This window comes from Pristis pectinata, chromosome 14, assembly GCF_009764475.1.
Source record: "Pristis pectinata isolate sPriPec2 chromosome 14, sPriPec2.1.pri, whole genome shotgun sequence".
NCBI classification, from domain to species: domain Eukaryota; kingdom Metazoa; phylum Chordata; class Chondrichthyes; order Rhinopristiformes; family Pristidae; genus Pristis; species Pristis pectinata.
The window spans coordinates 12,822,451-12,847,019 of NC_067418.1; the positions used below are offsets into that span (position 1 = coordinate 12,822,451).

The 24,569-nt window shown below is 41.4% G+C and overlaps 1 protein-coding gene across 2 annotated transcripts in view; it reads right to left on the bottom strand.

Moving 5' to 3' along the window:
* Positions 1-24,285, bottom strand: part of LOC127577606 (L-lactate dehydrogenase A chain-like) — a 36,467-nt gene extending 12,182 nt beyond the window's left edge. For both annotated transcript variants that reach the window (XM_052028874.1, XM_052028872.1), the window contains exons 1-6: positions 24,062-24,285; positions 21,825-21,989; positions 20,599-20,713; positions 9,853-10,026; positions 4,838-5,011; positions 2,653-2,758 (exon numbers count right to left, since the gene is read on the bottom strand). In XM_052028874.1, the coding sequence (XP_051884834.1) occupies positions 2,653-2,758; positions 4,838-5,011; positions 9,853-10,026; positions 20,599-20,713; positions 21,825-21,950 (695 nt within the window). In that variant the 5' untranslated portion in view covers positions 21,951-21,989; positions 24,062-24,285. The remainder of the gene's footprint in view (positions 1-2,652; positions 2,759-4,837; positions 5,012-9,852; positions 10,027-20,598; positions 20,714-21,824; positions 21,990-24,061) is intronic.
* Between the last annotated feature and the right edge of the window lie 284 nt (positions 24,286-24,569).

Here is a 24,569-nt window from a genome sequence, read left to right on the forward strand (position 1 = left end):
AAAATAAATCAGCCATGATCAAATGACAGAGCAGACTCAATGGGCTGAATGGCCTAATTCTGCACCTATGTCTTATGATGGAGTTGATAGGATTCACTTGAGTTGGGACAGGCATTTCAGGGTAGACCATGCTCTTGAAGAGATGCCTAATCCCAGAAACCCATTAGTGGCTCGATATTGTGTTTTGTCTTCCAGAAATTGATAGAATGAAGGTTCTTGGACCTGAAACAAGAACTCTGCTTCTCTTTCTACTGCTGTTGCCTGACCTTCTGAGTATTTCCAGCATTGTCTGTTTATCTTACTGACAGCATTGAACTGGCTTCCAGGGCCTCATTGAAATGAAATAAGTTGCCCTGGGTTGCTCATGGAGCATTCCCCACAACTAATATAAAAACAGGAAATGAAGGGGGTTGAGACCCAATATAGTTGGTTAAAGACAATCACAAAGAATGATTCAGTACGAGAGAACATTTGGCTCTGCATGCCTGCACAATGCGTCTCTGAAACTCACTGCCTGAAAAGGTGGTGAAATCAGTCAACCAGGGCTTTCAAAAAGACAACTGAATCAACACTGGGGAATAATTTGCAAGTCTATGGGGAAAGGATGGGAGAATGGAACTCTCAGGATTGCACTACTTGAACATAGACTCAGTGAGCTGTATGGCCCTAAATAGCCGTTAGTCCTTTCCCCTTCTTCAATAAATTTTGAGTATTTATCTGATTCCCTTCTAAAAGTTCACAACCTATCTGCAGTTTCATAAAATCCAGACTAATATATATTCTTTTTCCACTTCCAGGTCATTGAGTAAAATCATTTCTCATATCCTCTGAGGCCCTCATGACTTTAAACATCACTTATTAAATCATCCTGTAACCTTGTCTGCTTGTAGCCATCCCTGATCTCAAGGTAACTGAATTTTCTCATCCCTGGTTTCATTCTGGTAACCCAGTTCTGAAATCCTCCAAGGCTGGAACCACCTTCTTAACCACGATACCCAGAAATGGGCATGATACACACCTAACGAAGCCCAAAAAGTGGTTTACAAAACAAAAGCAAAACGTTTTCTGTGTTTCTACTTATCAAGTTCAACTCTCCCTATCATCTTTAAAGACTAGTGCTAGTGAAAACCCAAATGTTTTATGTGATTCCAATTTGTGGACTTTTATATCTGCTCTTTCAAATGCTTAATGTATTCGTTTGCTGACAAGAAATATCTTCCCCAGCAGCATTTAATTGATGTAAATGGAAGATATTTAATCCAATTAAAATTGTTAATATACAAAATTCATCTCAATTAAGTTTAACAGTATATAAAGTCAACTTATTCATTCATGTTGAGGTAAAAATCATGGTAAAAGAGCAAGGATCACATATATAGATGGTTACTGTAAAAGGGCAAATATCAGGACTGGGGTTACTAATTTTACAGTAAACTCTTTGTTTGGGGTGTGGAAGTAAATGAGGAAAGTGGACAACTTGAATTTATATGGTGTCTTTAATACAAAAGAAAAATTCCCAAGGTGTTTCCGTGATTGACACTGGAATAGAAACCGGATCAAGGAAATATACGTTAGGAAAAGGTATGAAAGACTTGGATACAGGGGGGTTTATGAGAAGGAGTTCAAAGAGTAAGGCAGGGCATCACCATGACATATTTAAAGACTGGAAAAAGGATTTTAACTTCGATATAATAAGGAATATCAATCCATTGATGACAGAAATGTTGAGTGAACAGTGTGAGATGGGAAACCAGGTGGAGTTTTGGACGGATTGGAGGGAAAGCATGGGATCCATTGGATTAATCAAGTTATTGATCACAAAGCCTTGTACTTGGATTTCAGCAGAAGTAATGGTCCAGGTGGGTATTGCTTTAGTAATAGAGAGAGCTGCTCTTAGATGTGAATAGGATATGAAGTTTGAGGCTTAGCTCTGACTATGGATGGTCTTGTTCAGCCTAAGAGAATGTCTAAATGGGATACAGTTGATGAGGTGAGTGTAATTTATTGGGAGAAGAATTAATGGCCTTGGTTTCCCCCGATCTTGAGGGAATTTGGGGGTCAGAACAAAGGGAGCCGAGGACTCATGGAAAAGTAGATCTGGATATTGTCACGTAGAAGCTAACCTTGTACCGAAGGATGTTGTTATCTGGATTAATGAACGAGCCCATCTGACAACTTGTACAAGGTAAAGCCATAGATAAAAAGCCAGGGATGAAAATACAAACTTACACAAAATAGAGAGACATTGGAGAGGGTGATATGACTAATTATGTCAAATGCCATCAACAGATAGCCACAATCAGATAGGACACTATTCATAACTCTCCAGGCTAATTATAGGCCTATCATTTCAAACAGGGAGCAATGAGTAAGGATCTTGGAGGAAACAATGCATTTCAGAGTGGGAGACTGAAGACATTTCAGTACTTGGAAGGATAGGTGTTTCATGAATGTAATTTGACTGAGTACAAGACAGTTTTAAGACAAAGTTTTAAAAACAAAAATTAACAGCTGTTATTGTCCTCCCCATTTTAATGCAGAGACACTTTTAACTATCTCATCAGAGTGCCTATTCCAAGGATCTTTGCTACAAGAAAAGCACCCACATCTGTTGTCATGAGTGGGTTTTAACAAGAACCCACCAACACTTACCTATCGATGACCCTTTTATGAATTTCATTCACATGTTCCTTTGATATGTCTCTAACCAAATCGTTCAGATTAATACCAGCCACGTTTGTGCTACTCCAAACAGGAACTATAACAAAGACAAAAAAAAAGGTGGAGTGACACATTTCATTCACCATTAAGCAATAAATTCAGAAAGTTAAATAATAGGGCCAAACTAATCAAAGGGAATATCGACGGCTTCTTGGACAATCGGTAAAAATATTGATCATCACATTATGTCAAGAAATAAACATTCAGGGAAGGTAATTTTTCATTTAAGCACCTTCCTGCATTTACTCCGGGAGTGATATCAGTCAAACTGATACCATTTCCATGGTGTTCTTCTATAACCTGCTGCAAAATAATTGCTGACAGAGGTAAAGAATCAGCAATGTACAGAAAGCAGATTGTATGCTTCTCATGTTATGAGTGCACTGTTAAACTGCGGTGATGGACAGAAGACTATTCAGCAAACCACCTACTGTCACCGAGCCCTCCATTATCAAGATCCCTAGGGTCACCATTAACTGGCACATGGGAATATGATACCGTTACTATTGCGGAGATACGATGAAAGAAGTGCAATACTGGCAACTCAGCATTCCAGGGTCTGGAACCTTCACGTGTGATGGAGGGGATGTAGAAGAGAAGGTGGATACCTGTAACATGGAGGGGCCATTACAGGTCACCCACCACAAGAGGGTCCAATGGCAAAGAGATCCAGGATGGCTGAAAGCCAGGCTCTGTCACACAGCACACATAAGATATAAGAGCAGAGAAACAAGGAACTGCAGATGCTGGAATCTAGATGAAAACACAATGATGCTGGAGGAACTCAGCTGGCCAGGCAGCATCCACGGAGAAAAGCAGGCAGTCAACGTTTTGGGTCAGGACCCTTCTACAGCACTGAAGATAGGGAAAGGGGAAGCCCAATATATAGGAGGGAAAAACAGAGCAGTGATAGTTGGACAAAAGAGAAGCTCTGAGGGGGCCACTACTATGCTTTTCCCTCCTATATAATCGGGCTTCCTCTTTTCCTATCTTCAGTCCCATAGAAGGGTCCTGACCCGAAACGCTGACCACCTGCTTTTCTCCACGGATGCTGCCTGGCCTGCTGAGTTCCTCCGGCATCATAGATATAAGAGTAGAATTAGGCCATTCAGCCCATCGAGTTTGCTCCGCCATTCAAACATGGCTTTTTTTTCTCAACCCCATTTTCCCATCTTCTCCCCGTAACCCTTAATCCCCTTACCGATCAAGAACCTCTCAATCTCTACCTTAAATACACCCAGTGATTTGGCCTCCACAGCCCTCCACGGCAACAAATTCCACAGACATTCACTCCGATCACAAACACAAATGTGCATAGTCATATATTCTGCCCACATCCCTTTTCCTCAGCATGCTTCCTTCCAAACCCACTTAACTCTGCCCCTTGATCACCTCCCTCCTCCAGTCCCAACTCCCTCCCCCTAACTATCTCATACCAACACAGGTCTACATGTGTGCAGAAAGGCAAAAAATTGACACGCAATAGACTGAGCTGAGTGATCTTACAACCAAGAAATCAGATCAAAGTTTTACAGCCCTACCATACCCAGTGGTGAATGATGGTGGACAGTTAGCAAGTGAACTGGAGGAGCTAGCACGGAAGTGCCAATGACAAGGCTGAAGTATTCACAATCACATTCAGCCGTGGTGCCGCATAGATAAACCATGTCAGGTTCCTCCTGAGATCTTCATCATTATGTTCACCAGTCTTCACACAATTTGATGTCAAGAAATGGTTGAGTCCACTGCATACTCTTTAGGCTATGGGACCAAGCAATATCTGATCCGCATATTGAAAACCTGCTCTCCAGAACCAGCTGTGCCTCTCATCAAACTGTTACAATACAGTTACAACATGGGCGTCAACTGGATAATGTGGAAAGTTGTCCAGCTATGTCTTGTTCACAAAAATCTACCACTCTACATGAGGCATGAATGACACGGGCAAGTTGGTGTGAATTTTTCCATTTGTTTCTCTGATCATACCACTTCAGAGGAATCATCCTGGAATGCAAAGTGATATTTCTGCTGAGGAATTATGCATTTCATAGCCCAACATACAATATCTTTAAATATATTTTATCAACATTGATGAAATTGGCAGATAGCTACTCACCACTTCCAGATCCTTGTTCACCAATGATATAGGTATGAACATTCACCGGATTAACTTTCAATTTTGCACCAAGTAAATAACGAAACCTTGCAGTGTCCAAGTTAGTACCAGTGCCAATAACACGGGTCCTTGGAAATCCACTGAGTTTCCAGGCAACATAGGTCAATAGATCCACTGCAAGGTAAACCAAACCAAGAGAAAGTGATCCAATTATAAACGTACAACACAATTAAAATTAAAATTGACTAGGGTGAAAAAGATTGTTTTTTTGTGGTTGATTGTCTTATCATTTGAAGTGCTAACAAGTTAAATGTAAAATTGATTTATTTGAAGACAGGTTTACTTTCCTTGTAATCTTCAGTGACACTTTTTTTTTTACACTGTTGAAGATAAATAAAATCTTTTGGAGAGGCTCAAATACAAAATAAGCAAGAAATTATTAAAAAAGGTTAAGTTGCAGCTTAGCTTCTGTCAAAATTGGAAATGTTATCCAATGGTCCTGGAACTGTTAAACTCAATCACATGTATTGTTTTTTTCATTTAAATCAAACCACTTGGCCTGATGATCAAAATCAGCCCATGACCAATGCATTCAAATGGGACAACTTAGATGTTGTAACAAACCAGTGGCTCTGGATTCTCTCCAAGTAAACCTAGTCCACATTATATTCCCAAGCAGTCTCACATCCAAGTAAGAACAAGACCCAAATATGTGTAACTTCAAACATCAGGCAGAATCAGATCCAGGTCAAATACCAAATGAGCAAACCTTGAAGTTCATATATAATATCCAACACATTGTCTTAGTTTTCCATGAAATTTTGAAAAGAAATGGAAAGATCAACAAATAACAAAAACATAAACTAAAAGTAGAAAATGGTTGAGATGGACAATTATGAGAATTAAGAAGGGGAATAAGCGGAAAATGAATGAGAAACATGTTGGCAGCTTTTCAAAAGATAGTTCATTGAAGTCATCAATGTGATGTACAACAGTAGTAAAGAAAGATGATTTTAGTGTATAAAGCTAAAGGGACAAACAATAATCACAAAGTTTGCCAGTAGCAATTGATTCAATTACAACTCACCTCTGAGTAAAAGGTAATGGATTCATGCTTTGATCCACAATTTGAGCACATCTTTCAGTCAGTGATGATGTATGAAACCAGGTGTTTTGTTTAATTAATCATTCATAATTATTCCCATGGTGTCTGTCACCAAGAAGGGTGGCGCCATCAGATGCAGAGGAACATCACTCCCTGCAAGTTCCCCTGCAAGTTGCACATCATCTGACTTTGAAATATTTTGCCATTCCTACTGCTTCACTGGGTCTAAATCCCAGAACTCCACACTCATGTACCTTCACCAGAAAGACGATAGTGGTTCAAGAAGGCAATTCACCACTACCTTCTCAAGAGCAATTAAGGGACAGTCAATAAATGCTGTCCTTGGCAGTGACACCCAGGTCACGGAAATGAATTTTCAAAAGCCAGCGGACAAAGATATTGCTGGCAAGGCAGCATTTAATCTCCATTACCTGTTGCCCTAATAAACTGTTGGTAGCCTGCCTTCACAAATACAACTGAATGGAGTATAATGTTGGATAAAAGAGCAATTGTTCACTTTGGCAAGAAACATAAAAAAGCTTACAATCTAAATAATGAGTGATTGCAGGGTTCTGGGTATCCTTGTGTATAAGAAAAGTTAACAGCATGTTAGTGTTTAATTGCCAGGAGAATTGAATACAAAAGTAGAGAGGTTATGCTTCATTTGATAGGACAATGATGAGACCACATGGTAGAAGCACTACCAGAGTCACTGACAGCATTTAAGAAGTGTCTAGACAAGTACTTGAATCATCTGGGCATTGAAGCCTACGAGCCAAGTGTTGGGATTAACACGTGGGTGCCCATTGGTCAGCACACACATAGTGGGCTGAGCAGCTCATTTGCATGAGTGTATGACGCCTGGGGTTTTGTGTACAAAATTGTTCTCTTTATTGAAGGAAGAATGTTAATATCTTGAAGGCAATTCACAAAAGGTTTATTAGACTGATAACTGGAATGGACAGATTGCCTTGATTTAGAAGAGACTTGATTGAAATATCCAAGATTCTGAGGAATCTTGACAAAATGGATGTCGAAAGGCTGTTTCCTCTTACGTGAAATCTGGAACTAAGAAATAAGAGGCTGTCCATTTAATACAGAGATAAGGCACTGTTATCTCCCCAGAGGGTCTTGAGTCTTTGGATCTCTCTTCCTCAAAGGGCCATGGAAGCAGATTCTTTGAATATTCTTTAAAGCAGAGGTAAATAGGTTGTTGGTAAGCAAGTTGATGAGAGTTCACTGCAAGTAAATGGGAACTCGAAGTTGAGGTTACAATCAGAGCTACCACGATTTTATTAAAGGGCACAACAGACAAAGGGCCGAATGGCCTACTTCTGCCCCCATTTTGTATGATCATATGTTGCCAGCACTTTTCATTTAAAATAAAGGTGAAGTCACTGGACAAAGATGCCAGATTTGCTTCCATACAATTAGTGAATAAGATGGATTTTCAGGCAGTCTAGTAATTGCACAGTCACCTTTAACGATACTAGCTTTATAATTTGAGAATTTTTAAAAATAACTTGATTTTAAATTCCCCAGTTTCTTTCATGAGATTTTTAACTCATCTCTAGATTTTTAGTTCAAGTTTCTTGAGTATCAGCCCTGCAATTAATTGCTGTTCCCATTCAAGCACACGCAAAAGATTCCGAGGGTCAATCCGAAGATGACCCAGTTAGGTCAACATTCTTTCTTCAATTATGTGTGGAGTCTGTACAGTCTCACTCTGACCATGTGGCTTTCCTCCAGGTTCTCCAGTTTCCTCCCACATTCCAAAAATGTGGAGGTTGGAAGGCTAATTGGTCATCGTAAATTGCCTCTTCTGGATTGATGAGGGGTAGAATGGGAAAGCTACTGGAACCGTGGGGAGATTAAAATGGGATTAATGTGAGATTCATGTAAATGGGAGCTTGATGGTTAGCTCGACCTCAGTGGGCTGAAGGGCCTGCATCTAGTATCTTTCCTTTTCCCCAGCATTTCCCTTCCTTTCTCTTATCCTCACTGGTTCCTTATCAGTCACTCAGTGCCTTCCAGTCCAACACCCATTAATGATAGGTGGGGCTGAAATAATGCTTCAAACAGGTTCACAAAGAAGGAAAGAAAGAATTTTATTGCTTATTGTGCTTTTAAATCAATAAATTAATTTTGAAGATGTTATTGCAGTTAAATACAGAAGCCCATCGTGCTCTCATGATTGTTCCCTTGACAAGATAATCTGTTTCTTACAGAGTCAAAGGCTCATAGAATCATCATAGTGTAATTTCCATGCTGTATCTCTCTGTGATTCTGTGACTCTTCGACTCAATAAGACACAGATTATCTAGTCCTGAGATCAATCATAAGAGCACAGTGAACACACTTTGGCTCCTATGTTTGACTGCAATAATTAATTTATTGATTTAAACAGCACAATAAGTGATAAAATTCTTTATTTCCTTCTTCATGAACTTGTATGAAACATTAGTTCAGCCCCATCTGGCACAATGGATGTTGAACTGGAGGGCACTGATTGCCTGCCAAGAAGCCAATGACTATAAGCAAGGAGATAGGGCAGAAAATGTTGTTGGAAAAAAAGGAAACTAGATTAATTACAAAAACAACACTTAAGTTTAAATCTTAGCTCCCTGAAACAAAGAAATTCAAGACTTTGGTCCCAGTGATTAAATTACTGGACCAGTAATCCAAAGCTGTGTGATGCCCGAGCTCTTAGCTCAACATGCCAAATGGGGAAGTTAAATTCAGTTCATTAAATGATCTGGAACGTTTTTAAAACTGCTGACCTCAGTAATTTTTGTTTATTTATCTGTTCACATGATGTGAACACGGGTGCCAATGCCAGTATTTGTTGCCCATCTCTAAATAGAGGATGCAGTTAAAAGTCAACCATTTTGTTGAGCCTGGAGTCATCCTTGGGCAGGAAGAGGTAAGCACTTTCCTTCACTGATAGACATAGGTGAACTGGATGTGTTTTTACAAGAAGCTAGGACTCAGACAATTCCATCACGGGTACAGCTCTCCCCACCATAAGGACATCTACAAGAGGTGATGTCTCAGGAAGGCGACATCCATCACCAGGGACACCCACCATCCGGGCCACACCCTCTTCTCCATGCTGCCATCAGGCAGGAGATGCAGGAGCCTGAAGACCCACACCTCAAGGTTCAACAACATCTTCTTCCCCACTGCCATCAGGTTCTTGAACCAACCTGAAAAACCCTAACACTACCTCGTTCTATATTTCTTTTTCTCTCTCTCAACTTGTACTAATGTCAATACGTTTATTTTGTTGTGTAAGTTATGTACAACTTATCTTAATTTAAATTTATATTAACTTATATTTGTCATGTTTGTAATGTACTGCTGCTCCAAAAAGCTAATTTTCATGGTAATTTATACCCTGTGTATATATGTCAATGATAATACACTTGAACTTGAATTCAAGTTTTGAAGGTAGTTATTAAGAACATTACTTTTAAAAATTCCAGATTTACTTAATTATTTGAATTTAAATTCTCCACTTCTCATGGTGAGATTGGAGCTCATATTTCTGGATCAAAGGTCCCAAACTCTAGTTGGTAGTCCATTGACCTAAATATTCTGCCACCACACTCCATGGCTTTGAAACTACTGGATTGTCATAAAGATATACCTGATCCACTAATGACCTTCAAAGAAGGAAAACTACTGTCTTTACCAACTTTGTCCCATGTGTTATCCAGACCCACTGACATTTGACTCATATCTGTCCTGTGAAATAGCCAAGCAAGCCACCCAGGGAGTGATGAGGGATATGCAATAGATGCCAGGCTTGCCAGTAATGTCTATAACCACAAGAAGAATTATAAAAGAAAATTGAATGCACAGATGCATCTGAAGACATTCACAGCAATATTTAACCAATCAACTTTACCTGGCTGAGTAACAATCAGCAAAATGGCATTTGGACTATGTTTAGCCACTTGAGGGATAACCTCCTTGAAGACAGCAATATTGTCCTGCAGTAGATTCTTATCTGGCCTTCCATCTTTCATACGCACACCAGCACAGATGATGCATATCTTAGAGTCTTGCGTAGCTTTACAGTCTGTAGAATGATCATTAGGAAGAGAAAGTCCAGCAATTAAACATGAAAGGCGGGCATTTTAAGTTTATGTAATGCAACCAGGCTTGCACTATATGAAGTTCTTACCCCAGTAATACCGTTGTAACATCATTCCTCAGCACTGCACATCTGCCATGGTATCGGGCACCACTCATTAAACCCACATTAAAGTGCAAGCCTGACAACCTCTGTTATAAAACTCAAATTTGGCAATATTATCCAATGGTCTGAGAACTGCTGAACTCAAGAGGAAGAACAATGTTGAAGTTTACAACATTGAACAACGTGAATTAATTGACACAACTGGTTTTCAAGTAAAGGAAAACTAGAAACATTCTCATTAAACAATCAGCAAGCTTTTTTAGTAGCTCATTATGTTTTGGAACTGTTACTTTCAAAAAGTTAAAAATAATTGCACAAAAATCAGTATTCCTGTGTATAATTAGATTAGCAATCTTTTTTAAATTGCAAGCAGCAAAGCAAGCATTGTAGTCAGATGTGACAACTGCCAAGAACAGCAATTCACTCAATAAACATGCACTGCTTTTATTCAGACCTAGAATGATGGCTTCTAACTCAAAGGACTCATGCAACCAACAAGAAGCCTAAAGTGTATTTAACAAACTTGCTGAGTCTAGCTGCCTGGAAAACTTGCTTTTGTAACACTTGCTATACTGGCTGAGCCCTGCTGCTAGAGCTCTTGCCTCCAAATCCACAGTGAGTTGAAAATTTAAGTGTCCTTCCCACACATGCTGAGGGAGTGCCACATCATCAGAGATGCTATGGCTTAGACGAAATACTAAACAGAAGCCCTGCCTTCTCTCTTGAATGGATGTAGAAGATAAGTAGTACAACTCAGTGAAGTGCAGGGGAGTTCAGGTATTCTTACCAATACTCTCAAACAACATCTTTAAAGCAGCATGTCTTTTTATAGAGTCTTCCTGCGCAAAACTTGGCTGTTATGTTTCATGCATTACAACAGTGACCACATTTCTAAAATACTCTAATGAATATAAGGTGCTCTGAGCTATACTTAGCTTTTAAAAAGCACAAAATAAATGCTAATCTGTCTACTTTAAAACCAGGTCCTCCTCCAACCACACAGCAATGTACCCAGGCCTTGCTGCTGACTGAAGAAACAAACTGTTGTCACGAACCAGCAACAAAAGAACCACACTGAGCATGATTCAGTGTTAAAAACTATTTTATTAATCACTACTTATGATAATACGTAAAATAAAAGTAAAAATGTTAGTATGTTAGAATTCAAAAATGTTAAACCTTGAACGTTAACCCCAAAACTAAACTCTTCGTGTGTGTGTGTGTGTGTGTGTGTGTGTGTGTGTGGCAAAGTCCCAAACTCCCAGTTCAGGAATGGTTCTTAAAGTTCAGTTCCGCAAGCCATAAGGTGCAACATGAGCAAGGGCTTCTTCAACAACCACCGTTGTCTAAAGATAAGCCGTAGACGTAGAGAAACAGAGAGAGTAAATACGAACTCCAAATGTTCCACGATGGAACCCAAACGACACTTCAGTGTTTACTCGGTAGTGACTCTCTCACCCTGAAAAGCATCCGAATCGTGGTCGTCCACACACAAATACCTGTTTCCTTCTACAGGTCAGTAACAAAGTGAACTCCACCGGGTTACTTCCAATTTCCATACATGGATTTCAGTGGCAAACACAGTTATTGTTTCTCATCCATCAATAGAGAAAACTAGCAGGCTGGTGTCTCTCTCCCTTCTCTCTCTCTCTCTCCCCTTCTTCTAACTTCTTCAACAACGTCATTACATCCTTTATCTTCTATTGACGTAAGCACGCCCCACACACACATATACACACACACTCTCCATCTTAAAGGGACTTTCACTGAGTCTGTAACACTGTCAACAAGAAATTATATCTTGTTTTGGCCTGATATTGGTAATAAATTTGAAACTTGTTGTTTCTACTTTTCCTATTCCAATGGTTTAAACCTGTAACATAACGAGACATTCCAAATGCGTAAGGGATAATGCAATTCTGACTGCATTACACAATGACATTCAGCAATTAGGTTAATGTTTAGCTGTACTCCTAATGCTCCTACAATAACAAAACCACTTCATTTTAAAAATTGCACTAAACTTGAAGGAAGGCAAACAAATTTAGTCAGAAATCTTGGCTGTACAAATAAGGGCTCTATTATCTCCCTCTACATTAATAAGCCAGCAAAAGCATTAAATCAGCTTAGACCATATCTAGTGCTGAACTGGTTCTTCTTCTGAATGGCTTTTAACCTAATTAATCACTTGTGGGTTAAGTAATTCATGTTTAGTGGACAGATGCAAAGCCATTGACTGGATAGTGGGCCTTTGCAATTCCCCTTGTGGTCTATGTGACCACTTAGACGTTGCCAGCCATGTGCATGTAGGCTGAAACCATCCATGTGGGCAGCCTAGTTCCCTAATGGGCTTTTACAATAAGCTGAAACATCCAACCCATCAACTAGCAGGTACAGCTGTACCCACTGGCATTTACTTGAGTTTCTAGTTGGAAGATAGCTCCACTGGCACAGCCACTCCCTGTCACTGTTCAAGCAACCTCCCAACCACCACTCACAGCGAGGAATCTCTTGGCCTTTCTATAGGTAGGTGAACTCTGCTGACAGCAATCCAGGATCCACCAAGATATTCCGGTGCTGCTAAGTGGTAGGAGCCATCTACCACTCCAAGTTAGTCTCTGGAGAGAAATGGGATCCCTTGCTCATACTGGAATTCTGAGGCAAAGGGAAAGTGGCAAGATGTGATTGAGTGGGGAAATATATTACGAGGCCTGGTATAATTATCACATCTTGTTCCACTTGTGGGTGACCAGACAAAAAAAAAATCCCACCTATTCTAATTGTGCCTGTATTTAAGAAGGGCTGTAAGAATAAGCCAAGGAACTACAGTGTTGATGAGGCTCTACGGGGCACTAGTGAGGCCTCATTTGGAATACTGTGCACAGTTTTGGGCCCCATATCTTAGGAAAGATGCACTGACGTTGGAGAGGGTTCAGAGGAGATTTACGAGGATGATTCCCGGACTGAAAGGGCTTATGTATGATGAGCGTTTGTCGGCTCTTGGACTGTACTCACTGGAGTACAGAAGAATGAGAGGGGACCTCATAGAGACATTTAAAATGTTGAAAGGACTGGACAGAGTAGATGTGGTCAAGCTGTGGTCCAGGACCAGAGGGCACAATCTTAGAATTAGAGGGTACAGGTTTAAAACTGAGATGAGGAGAAATTTCTTTAGCCAGAGGGTGGTGAATTTGTGGAATTCCTTGCCACGTATAGCAGTGGAGGCCAGATCATTGGAGGCATTTAAGGAAGACATAGATAGATATCTAAATAGTCGGGTTATCAAGGGATATGGGGATAAGGCCAGAAATTGGGGTTAGTGTAGTGCGTTTCTTTTTTTGCGCCCCCCCCCCCCCCGCCACCCCCAATTTCTCATTTCTTTTTCCCCTTTTCTTTGGAGCAGACTCGATGGGACGAATGGCCTACTTCTGCTCCCTTGTCTTGTGATCTTGGTGAGCTAAACTTCAGTGGTGGGAAAGTTACTGGAGAAAATTATGAGAGAGAGAGAGAATCGATCTGCATTTGGAAATGGAAGGACTGAATAGGGATTGTCAGCATGGCCTTGTGTATGGGAAATTGCATTTCATGAATTTGATTTGAGTTTCTGGAAGAGGGGACCAAGGGGACTTACAAGGGCAGAGTGGTAGATTTTGTCTATGTTAGCAAGTTGTTTGACAAGGTCCCACATGGTAGGCTGGTCTGGAAGGTTAGATCACATGGGATCCAGGGTGAGCTAGTCAATTGGATACAAAATTGGCTTGGTGGAAGGAGTCAGAAGTGGTAATAATGGAGGGTTGTTTTTCACATTGGAGGCTTGTGACCAGTGATGTGCCACAGGGATCAGAGCTGAGTTCTCTGCCATTTGTCATACAGTATATATTAATGATTTGGATGTAGGTGGTATGATTAGTAAGTTTGCAGATAACAGCAAAATTGGTGGTATGGTGGACATTGAAGAAGATTGTGTAAGGTTACAACAGGATCTAGATCAATTAGGAAAGTGGGCAAAGAAATGGCAGATAGAATTTAAGTCAGACAAGTATGAAGTGATGCATTTTGGGAAGTTAAACCAGGGCAGGACATACACAGTGAATGGTAGGGCCCTGGGGAGTGTTGCAGAACAGAGAGATCTAAGGATACAAGTACAAAGTTCCTTGAAAGTGCTGACACAGTTAGACAGGAAGGTATTGGTATTGCTTCATTATTGTCATTTGTACCGAGGTACAGTGAAAAACTTGTCTTGCAAACCAGTCGTACAGGTCAATTCATTACACAGTGCAGTTACATTGAGTTAGTACAGAGTGCATTGATGTAGTACTGGTATAGTTAGTGACATAGAGTTTAAATTTAAAAGTGTAAAACTATTATAGTAAGGGTAATTAGCAGGTGTGTAGAGAGCAGCTTGCAATGCTTAGGGCACCCTTGCCTTCATCGGTCGAGGCATTGAGTACAAGAGCTGGAACGTCATGTTACAGCTGTACAAGTCATTGGTGAGACCACACTTGGAGCATTGTGTGCACTTCTGGTTGGCTTACTGTGGAAGGATGTGGTTAAGCTAGAGAGGGTGCAGAAAAGACTCACAAGGATGTTATAGGACTGGAGGTCTTGAGTTATAAGCAGAGACCGGATAACCTGGAACCATTCCCCCTGAAGCGAAGGAGGCTGAGGGGTGACCTTATAGAGGTTTAGAAAACCATAAGGGGCATAGATAAGGTGGATGGTCACAGTGTTTTTCCAAGAGCAGGGGAGTCTAAAACTAGAGGGCATAGGTTTAAGCTGAGAGGCGCAAATTTGAAAAGGGGCCTGAGGGGCAAGCTTTTCCACAGAGAGGGTGGTGAGTATATGGAACAAGCTGCCAGATGAAGTGGTAGAGGCAGAAAAATTACAATGTTTAAAAGACATTTGGACAGGTTCATGGATAGGAAAGATTTAGAGGGAGATGGACCCAGCGCAAGCAAATGGGATTAGCTTGGGTAGGCACCGTGGTCGGCAGGAACAACTCGGGCTAAAAGGCCTGTTTTCCTTGCTGTATAACTCTGTGACCCTATTTGATTAGATTGGGAGCTCATGGATTAAGCAGAAATGAGCATTTGTTGATTATATTCCATACATAGAGTCACAGAGCATTACAGCACAGAAACAGGCCCTTCGGCCCGCCCAGTCCATGCCAGCCTGATTTTCTGCCTAGTCCCATTGACCTGCACCTGGACCATAGCCCTCCATACCTCTCTCATCCATGTACCTATCCAAACTTCTCTTAAATGTTACAATTGAACCCGCATCCACCACTTCCGCTGTTAGCTCATTTCCACACTCGCACCTCCCTCTGTGAAGTAGTTCTCCTTCAGATTCCCCTCAAATATTTTACCTTTCACCCTCAACCTATGACCTCTAGTGCTTGGCTCACCCAACCCGAGCGGAAAAAGCCTGTCTATACCCCTCATAATTTTGTACATTTCCATAAGGTCTCCCCTCATTCTCCTGCCCTCCAGGGAATAAAGTCCTAACCTATTCAACCTATCCCTGTAACTCAGGCCCTCAAGTCCCAGCAACATCTGTGTAAATTTTCTCTGCACTCTTTCAAGCTTATTGATATCTTTCTGGTAGGTAGGTAGGTGACCAGAACTGCACACAATACTCTATTCGGCCTCATTCATGTCTTATAGAACTTCAACAGAACATCCCAACTCCTGCACTCAATGCCCTGATTATGAAGGCCAATGTACCAAAAGCTCTCTTCATGACCCTATCTACCTGTGACTCCACTTTCAAGGAATTATGGATCTGTATTCCCAGGTCCCTTTGTTCTACTGCACACCTCAGTGCCCTACCAATCACTGTGTAAGTCTTATACCCGGGTTTGTCCTCCCAAAGTGCAACACCTCACACTTGTCTGCATTAAATTCCATCTGCCATTTTTCAGCACGTTTTCCCAGCTGGTCCAAATCACTTTGCAAGCTTTGATAGCCTTCCCTGCTGTCCACTATGCCCCCAATCTTGGTGTCATCTGCAAATTTGCCGATCCAGTTTACCACATTATCACCTAAATCATTAATATAGATGATAAACAACAACAGACCCAGCACCGATCCCTGCGGCACACCACCAGACATAGGCCTCCAATCAGAGAGACAACCATCTACTACCACTGTCTGGCTTCTCCCGCTAAGCCAATGTTGAATCCAATTGACTACTTCATCCTGAACGCTAAGCAACTTAACCTTCTGGACCAGCCTCCCATGCAGTAATTTGTCAAAGGCCTTGCTGAAGTCCATGTAGACAACATCCACCGCCATCCCTTCATCAACCTTCCTGGTAACCTCCTTGAAAAACTCTATAAGGTTGGTTAGACATGACATGCCACGCACAAAGCCATGTTGACTATCCCTAATCAGGCTCTCAGAATACCTTCCAATAATTTACCCACGACTGACATCAGGCTCACCTGCCTATAATTTCCTGGCTTATTCTGAGAGTCTTTCTTAAACAACAGAGCAGCATTAGCTATTCTCCAGTCCTCCGTCACCTCACCCGTGGCCAAGGATGTTCTAAATATCTCTGCCAGGACCCCCGCTATTTCTGCACTAGTCTCCCACAAGGTCCAAGGGGACATCTCATCAGGCCCTGGGGATTTATCCGCCCTAATTAGCCTCAAGACAGCAAGCACCTCCTCTTCCATAATCTGGATACAGTCCATGACCTCACTATACTTTTCCTCAATTCTATAGACTCCGTGTCTGTCTCTCAAGTAAATACAGATGCAAAAAATTCATTTAAGATCTCCCCCATCTCTTTCAGCTCCATGCATGGATGTCCACGCTGATTTTCAAGAGGACCAATTTTGTTCTTTGCTATCCTTTTGCTCTTAATATAGCTATCGATGCCCATGGGATTCTCTTTCACCTTGCCTGCCAGAGCAACCTCATGTCCTCTTTTAGCCCTCCTGATTTCTCCCTTAAGGTTTCTCTTGCATTTCTTATAGTCCTCAAGAACCTCATTTGATCCTAACTGCCTAGACCTGATATACCCCTCCTCCTTTTCCTTTACCAGGGACTCAATATCCCTCGATAACCAAGGTTCCCTAAGTTGTTAGCCTTGCCTTTTAATCTGATAGGAACATACAGATTATGTACTCTCAATATTTCACTTTTGAAGGCCTCCCATTTACCAAGTATCTCTTTGCCAGAAAACAATCTATCCCAGTGCACGCCTACCAGATCCCTTCTGATGCCATCAAAATTGGCCCTCCTCTAGTTTAGAATATTAAGCCAAGCACCAGTTCGATCCTTCTCCATAATTATCTTGAAACTAATGGAATTATGATCACTAGATCCAAAGTGTTCCCCTACACTCACTTCTGTCATGTAATTCAAATCATACAATGGTTACAGTGTAAGAGCTATCATTCAACCCATCGGGAACCTGTCAGTTCTATAACAGAGCAGATTACCAGCAGCTAATCACCCCCATGCATATAACATACTTTTCCTTCATTCTTAATTTGAACAGATTTTCTTATGTTACGTAAGAAGGCCCAACGAATCTGTGTCAGATCCCATTGGCCCATTCACCACTTATTTCTCTCTCACATACCTACTAACTACACCCTAATTCTCTTACCACCCACCTCACGTAGGAGTAACTTAAAGTAGCCAATTAACTAACAAACCAGCACATCTGTGGGACATGAGAGGAACATCATGGAATCCCACAGGGTCAGAGGGAGAACAGGCAAACTTTACACAGACAATACTGGAAGTCAGGATCGTACCTTGGGCAGCTGTAACTGATTTGTGCAGCCCCACCTGCTGCGACACTATTCTGAACAAAAATTTACTTAATAACTTGAACTTAAGGTCCATGTCTGTCTCACGGTGAGATTTCAACAATAGTTTTCACTCAGTCAATGCTGTCCAGTAACTTAACCACTTTCTATTGTTCCCCTCTATTTTCTACTGTGACCTCTATACTCGACTCCTCTACCAAAGGAAACAACCTCCCACTCTCCACTCTGTCCAGACCTCTCATCTTTTTATTTTACTTTATCTTTAAAGAAAATGGCTCCAGCTTCCCTAAGCTATCCTTATAATTGTAATCGCTCATCCCATGCACCATTCTTATAAATCTTTTCTGGACCCTCTCCAACATTGTCAGATCATTTTTATCTGGCGACCAGAATTAACATAATATTCCAGTTGAGGCCAGACCAATGTCTTATTGAAGTTCCACCTGATTTCCTGCTTTTATACTCTGTGCTTCTGTTAACAAAGCCCAAAATTGTGTCTACCTTGTAAACTGGAAGATACATTAGTTTTAAAATGGCTTTCAATGGAAATGGTGAGCGGGAGATCAGAAGGTTACAGAAAATAATGCATACAATAGTCCTTTCCAAATATATTTAGAACTTATGGCAACCTCACAAACACTTCTGAAGCTTCCAATAAGGTATTAAGTATTTCTGGAACTCTCCCTGGTTGCCCAGTGAAGAGCAGTTACATTTAAATCTCCACCCAGCTGATCCACAATTGCACCTTTGGAAACTGTATTTCACAAGCTCTGCTCCTTCTCTGGCAGAACATTTTGTACTGTAAAAATACTTAATCAACTCTACAGTGATCCAGAAAGTCAGTCAGTCCCAGGGCCATTGTGACATCCTAGATGCTGGCAGAATGCCTTGTTTTAAAGGTGAGTCTAGGCAGAGTGACCCAGTGGCATCCTTCTTCTTAATCTACTGCATCTGTATTCCCAGGTAGCTCCTGTCAAAGTAATGAGGCTTGAGTCTAACAGGAATTATTGACATTTGGAAAAACATAGGCTGATTAGGGATAGTCAGCATGGTTTTGTGAGGGGCAGGTCATGCCTCACGAGTCTGATTGAATTCTCTGAGGATGTGACAAAGCACATTGATGAAGGTCGAGCAGTGGATGTGGTGCATATGGATTTTACTAAACCATTTGATAAGGTTCCTCATGGAAGGCTCATTCAGAAAGTCAGGAGGCATGGGATCCAGGGAAACATGGCTGCATGGATTCAGAATTGACTCACCCACAGAAGACAGAGGGTAGTTGTCGATGGAGTGTATTCTGACTAGAGGTCGGTGACTAGTGGTGTTCCACAAGGATCTGTTCTGCGACCCCTGCTCTTTGTGATTTTTGTAAATGACTTGGATGAGGATGTGAAAGGGTGGGTTAGTAAGTTTGCAGATGACACAAAGGTTGGTTGTGTTGTGGATAGTGTAGAAGTTTGCTGTAGGTTACAACAGGACATTGATGGGATGCAGAGCTAAGTGGCAGATGTAGTTCAACCCGGATAAGTGTGAAATGATACACTTCGGGAGATCAAATTTGAAGGCAGATACAAGGTTAACGGCAGGACTCTTAACAGTGTAGAGGAACAGAGGGATCTTGGGGTCCATGTTAAGAAGGTGTATGGTGTGTTGGTCTTCATTAGTCAGGGTACTGAGTTCAAGAGCCACGAGGTAATGTTGCAGCTCTGTAAAACTCTGGTTAGTCCACACTTGGAGTATTGTGTTCAGTTCTGGTCGCCTCATTATAAGAAGGATGTGGAAGCTTTAGAGAGGGTGCAGAGGAGATTTACCAGGATGCTGCCTGGATTGGAGAGCATATCTTATGAAGTTAGGTTGAGCAAGCTAGGGCTTTTCTCTTTGGAGCAAAGGAGGATGAGAGTTGACTTGATAGAGGTGTACAAGATGATAAGCGGCATAGATCGAATGGACAGTCAGAGACTTTTTCCCAGGGCGACAATGGCTAATATGAGGTGATTGGAGGAAGATACAAGGGGGATGTCGGGGTAAGTTTTTTTGTTACACAGAGAGTGGTGGGTGCATGGAACGCACTGCCGGCAGAGGTAGTGGAGGCAGATACATTAGGGACATTTAAGAGACTCTTAGGTAGGCACACGAATGATAGAAAAATGGGGGGTTATGTGGGAGGGAAGGGTTAGAGAGATCTTAGAGCAGGATAAAATGTCGGCACTACACTGTGGGCCGAAGGGCCTGTACTGTGCTGTTATGTTCTATGTTCTATTTTGAAAATCTAAGTGATTTCCTTTTGAGTCTACCTAGGTTCTGACATCAAGGGGATCAGGTGTTTCCTGACTAGCATCAATAAACAAGGTTTGGAAAGGTGCAATATAAATGCACTTTGCTTGTTCATTAATTTGTTTATTAGATCTGAATCTTTTAAAAAAAGAGATAAAAAAGTAGAACTTTGGCACTGAATGATCAATGCGAGACATTATCTTCTGTGCAATGAAAATGGCACATGGCAAATCAATGTGCTGCCTGGTGATTTCAGTATTACCACTGTATTCTTTCACATGCATGATAGCTGTTAGAAATGCAGGTAGATAGAGAGAGAAGCTTAAAATTTAACTTTGCTTCAAATTTTCAATGGAATTATGTCACAATAAATCCCATAACCCGTCACACACCTGTATCTGATGTTATTTTGGATTTTAGAAACAGGCTGCCATGTAACAAATCCATCGATTCCCCCCTAACTTTGTCTGCCCGCTTATCGACAAGGACCAACTCATCAGCTAAACTCTGTAAAAGGAAACACAAGGAAAATACTGGCTTTAAATTGGTCGTTGAGCAGTACCCATATCAGAAGTGTATTGTTGAGGTGATTCTGTGTGATCAGCCATTCATATTTTCCTGTAATCAGGAATAGCCAAACACTGGCCCAAAGACCAATGGATGTCATCCGTCTATAGCACAAAGGTCATCACCAAAGACTATCATTTATCAACTATTACATTAAAGGTGCCATATCAATGGAATGTGTTGTTGTTCTACATTTAACTGTGCAAGTACAGCAGCTGGATGTTGCTTTTAGGGTTTTAGATAACAATGTCAGAGAAAATTCACTGTTATTTCAATCAGAAATTCTAAGGCATTAAATTGCATGAGTCAAATTTGTTACCATGCTCCCAATGTACCCATCTGCAAATACCTTCTGAGAAAACTGCTTCAGCAGATTGACAACCAGACTGCAAAATGTCTCAATTGCAAGAGCCATATTTTCTGAACATTTTAAATTTAAGGAGTTTTTGTTTGAAACTAGGAACCATTGACTCTCAAATCATTTTTCTGTTTTAACTTCTAATTAATAACCAACAATACTCCCTCAACCAACACCACTGAAACAGATTACTTACTTAAAAAGCCACTGCTGTCACTGGGAGAGTGTTATGCGTTAACTGTGTGTTATATTTTCTAACGTGGCAGAGGCAACCCTGTAAGCATACTTAATCAGTTCTACGGTGGTCCAGAAGGTCAGTCAGTCCCAAACCCATTGTGGCCACTGGGACATCCAAGATGCTGCATTATGCCTTGTATCAGAGATGAATCCAGGCAGAGTGACCCAGTGGCATCCCTCTCCTTAACCTACTGCATCAGATATTCTGAGGTACATCATGTCAAAGTAATTAGGTTGAGTCTATTTTGAAAATCTATGTGATCTCATTTTGAGTCTACCCAAGTTCTGACATCAAGGGGATCAGGTGTTTCCTGACTAGTCTCAATAAACAAGGTTTGGAAAAATTAAATATAAATGCTCTTCGCTCATTCATTAATTTGTTTATTACATCTGGACCTTTTGAAAAAGAGATAAAAAAAAGAACTTTGACACTGAATAACGAATGTGGGACGTTACCTTCTGTAGAATGCAAATGGCACTCGACATGCCAACTTCCCCAGTGCCCACTATTGAGATCTTCGAAGAAGGTTTGACAGAGAGGGATGGGGCCACCTCTTTCAACAAATTATCTCGCAGACTCATTGCCTTTAATTGTGCTGCCAACCTCGAAAGACCAGAAATCTGAAGAGGGGGGAGAAAAAAGACTTTGGTTTATATGTACAAATGGCTAGCAACTTATTTTTTTTTTAAAAATGATCATTGGAAACAGATTCTTTACTAAACCTGGTCGTGAAGTGAAATTTTAAAACTTCCACTTTATTTTTGTTTATAAGTTGGATTAATTATTTAAACTCACTTTGTGGAGGCATGCATATTAAGGGAATTAATTTATCCCATAGTTGGAGAGCACGCACGTTGAAAGGACATTGAGTAAAGTCTATGCATCAGGCTGGTTTCAAAATGGCTGAAGGCATTAGAGAGAATACCTCAAAGCAAAAAAATACTTGGATGTAAATTGTTTTGTAAATTAAAGGCATTTTTACTTCGCCCTTGAGAAGAATGATTTCATCAGGATCTTTATCATCAATAATGGATAAAGCAAAGGCTACAGTACCAGACTTCATTCCAGCTGTAGTACCAAAAACCTGCACTCGAGAACTAGTTGTGCCATTGTCATCTATCTGATGGTGTGGAAGATTGATGAGGTACATCCTGTTCACAAAAAGCAAATCGAATCCAATCTGGCTAATTACCATCCAATCAGTCTACACTCATCAGTAAATTGAGGGAGGAAGCCACCATCAAGAGTGCTATCAAGCAGTACTTACTGATTAATAACTGACTCACTGATGCCCAGTTTGGGTTTTGCCAGAGTCAATCAGCTGCAGAACTCATCGCAGCTTTGATCCAAACAAGGGCCAATGAGCTGAACTCAAAGGTGAGGCGAAAGCGACTGTTCTTCATATCAGCAGCATCTGAGCAAGTGTGGCATCAAGGCGCACTGGCAAAACTGAAGTCAATGGACATCAAGTGAAAAATAGTCCAGTGGTTGGAGCCATAACTCACAGAAAGGAAGATGGTTGTGGTTATTATAGGTCAATTATCCCAGTCCCAGGACATTGCCGCAGGAGTTTTTCAGGGCTGTGTCTTAGGTCCAACCATCTTCAGCTGCTTCATTAATGACTTTCCTTCCATCTTAAAGTCAGAAGTTGGGAAGTTCACTGATGATTGCACAATGTTCAATTTCATTTGCAACTTCTCAGCACATGAAGCAGCTATTACCAGCCTGAGCATGACCAAGACAACATTCAGGTATGGGCTGATAAGTGGCAAAGTGACATACAGTATTACTCTACGACACTATAAAAGTGCCTGGCTTTGACCATTGCCAATATGAGCAAATCTAACCACCTACCATTCAGTGGTATTACCAGCGCCAACTACTCCACTTTTCATATCCTGAGGGTCACCATTGACCAGATGCATAACTGGACCAGCCACATGAATACCTTGATTAGAAGAACAGGTTAGAGGCTGGGTAACCTGCGATGAGTGACTTACCTCCTCACGCCCCTGGGCTTTTCCACCATCTACAAGGTGTAAGTCAGGAGTGCAATGGAATACTCTCCACTTGCCTGGATGAGTGCAACGCCACAACTTTAAAGAAGTTTAACACAATCCAGGACAAAGCACCCTACTTAATACCCGATCGACCATTCTAAACAAACATTCCTTCCACCACCAGCTGCAGTGTATATAGAGTACATATTGCACAGCATTTACCCACACAGCTCCCAAATCTGCCATCTCCACCAACAAGACAAGGATAGCAGCTATTTGGAAAACCAGCATATGCGGGTTCCCCTACTTGAGGCACACCATTCGCAGGACCTCCACTATCTACACCTTGGAGCTCCCTAACCTACAGCACCAGAAGAGCTGCCGCAGTTCAAGAAGGCAGCTCGCCACTACCTTCTCCAAGGAAATCAGGGATGGGCAAGAAAATGTGAGCTTGCCTGCCATCTCCAGATCCCCGAAGTTAAAAAAGAAAAGTCCCCTTGAATTTACGCGATATGATTTTATTTGCAGAAATTTCATTACCATCTCTTATTTAAACAACGGTTCCAGTTCATTTATTCACATCATTACGGTGATAAGCCTTGCTTTTTTCCGGGCTCCGAGGTCCACCTCGGTCTCCCACCCCCCCAAGTCCGCCTCAAATCATTCAATCTGCTATGCTCAACATGTCTGACCTGTTTTGATTCGCCGTCTTCTCCACCTTTCAGCGAAGTCTTTGTTTCCTTCCCAACAGGTGTCCTTCCCTTCGAAACTTCGCAACTCACTTCTAAGGTTCGCTCCTACGTCGCCCCCCACTCCCTCGTCAATGATGAGAGATGAACTTTGAAACACGGGAATGAGAGCAGGTCATTCAGGTCACTGAGCCGGTACGCTGTAACCGCTGTTCACACGAGGAAGAGTGCCGCCAACCCGCCCTCCAACCGTCCCGATTGTCGGGACCAACCTGTCACTCCTTACGTAACACTGGTGCAAAAGCAAATCACGGTGAGGCGCTGGAAGACAAGGAATGCTGGAAATATTCAGCAGATCTGGGCAATGTTCCTGGTGGATTACAGTCCAGCTGAACTGGAAACAGGCATGTTTAAAGGTGGGCAAAGTTAGAAGGCAGGGGAGAGGGTGTAAGGGTAATTAGGTGATATAATGGAACGAGGGAGAAATGGGACAATAAGGGAAATAAGATTA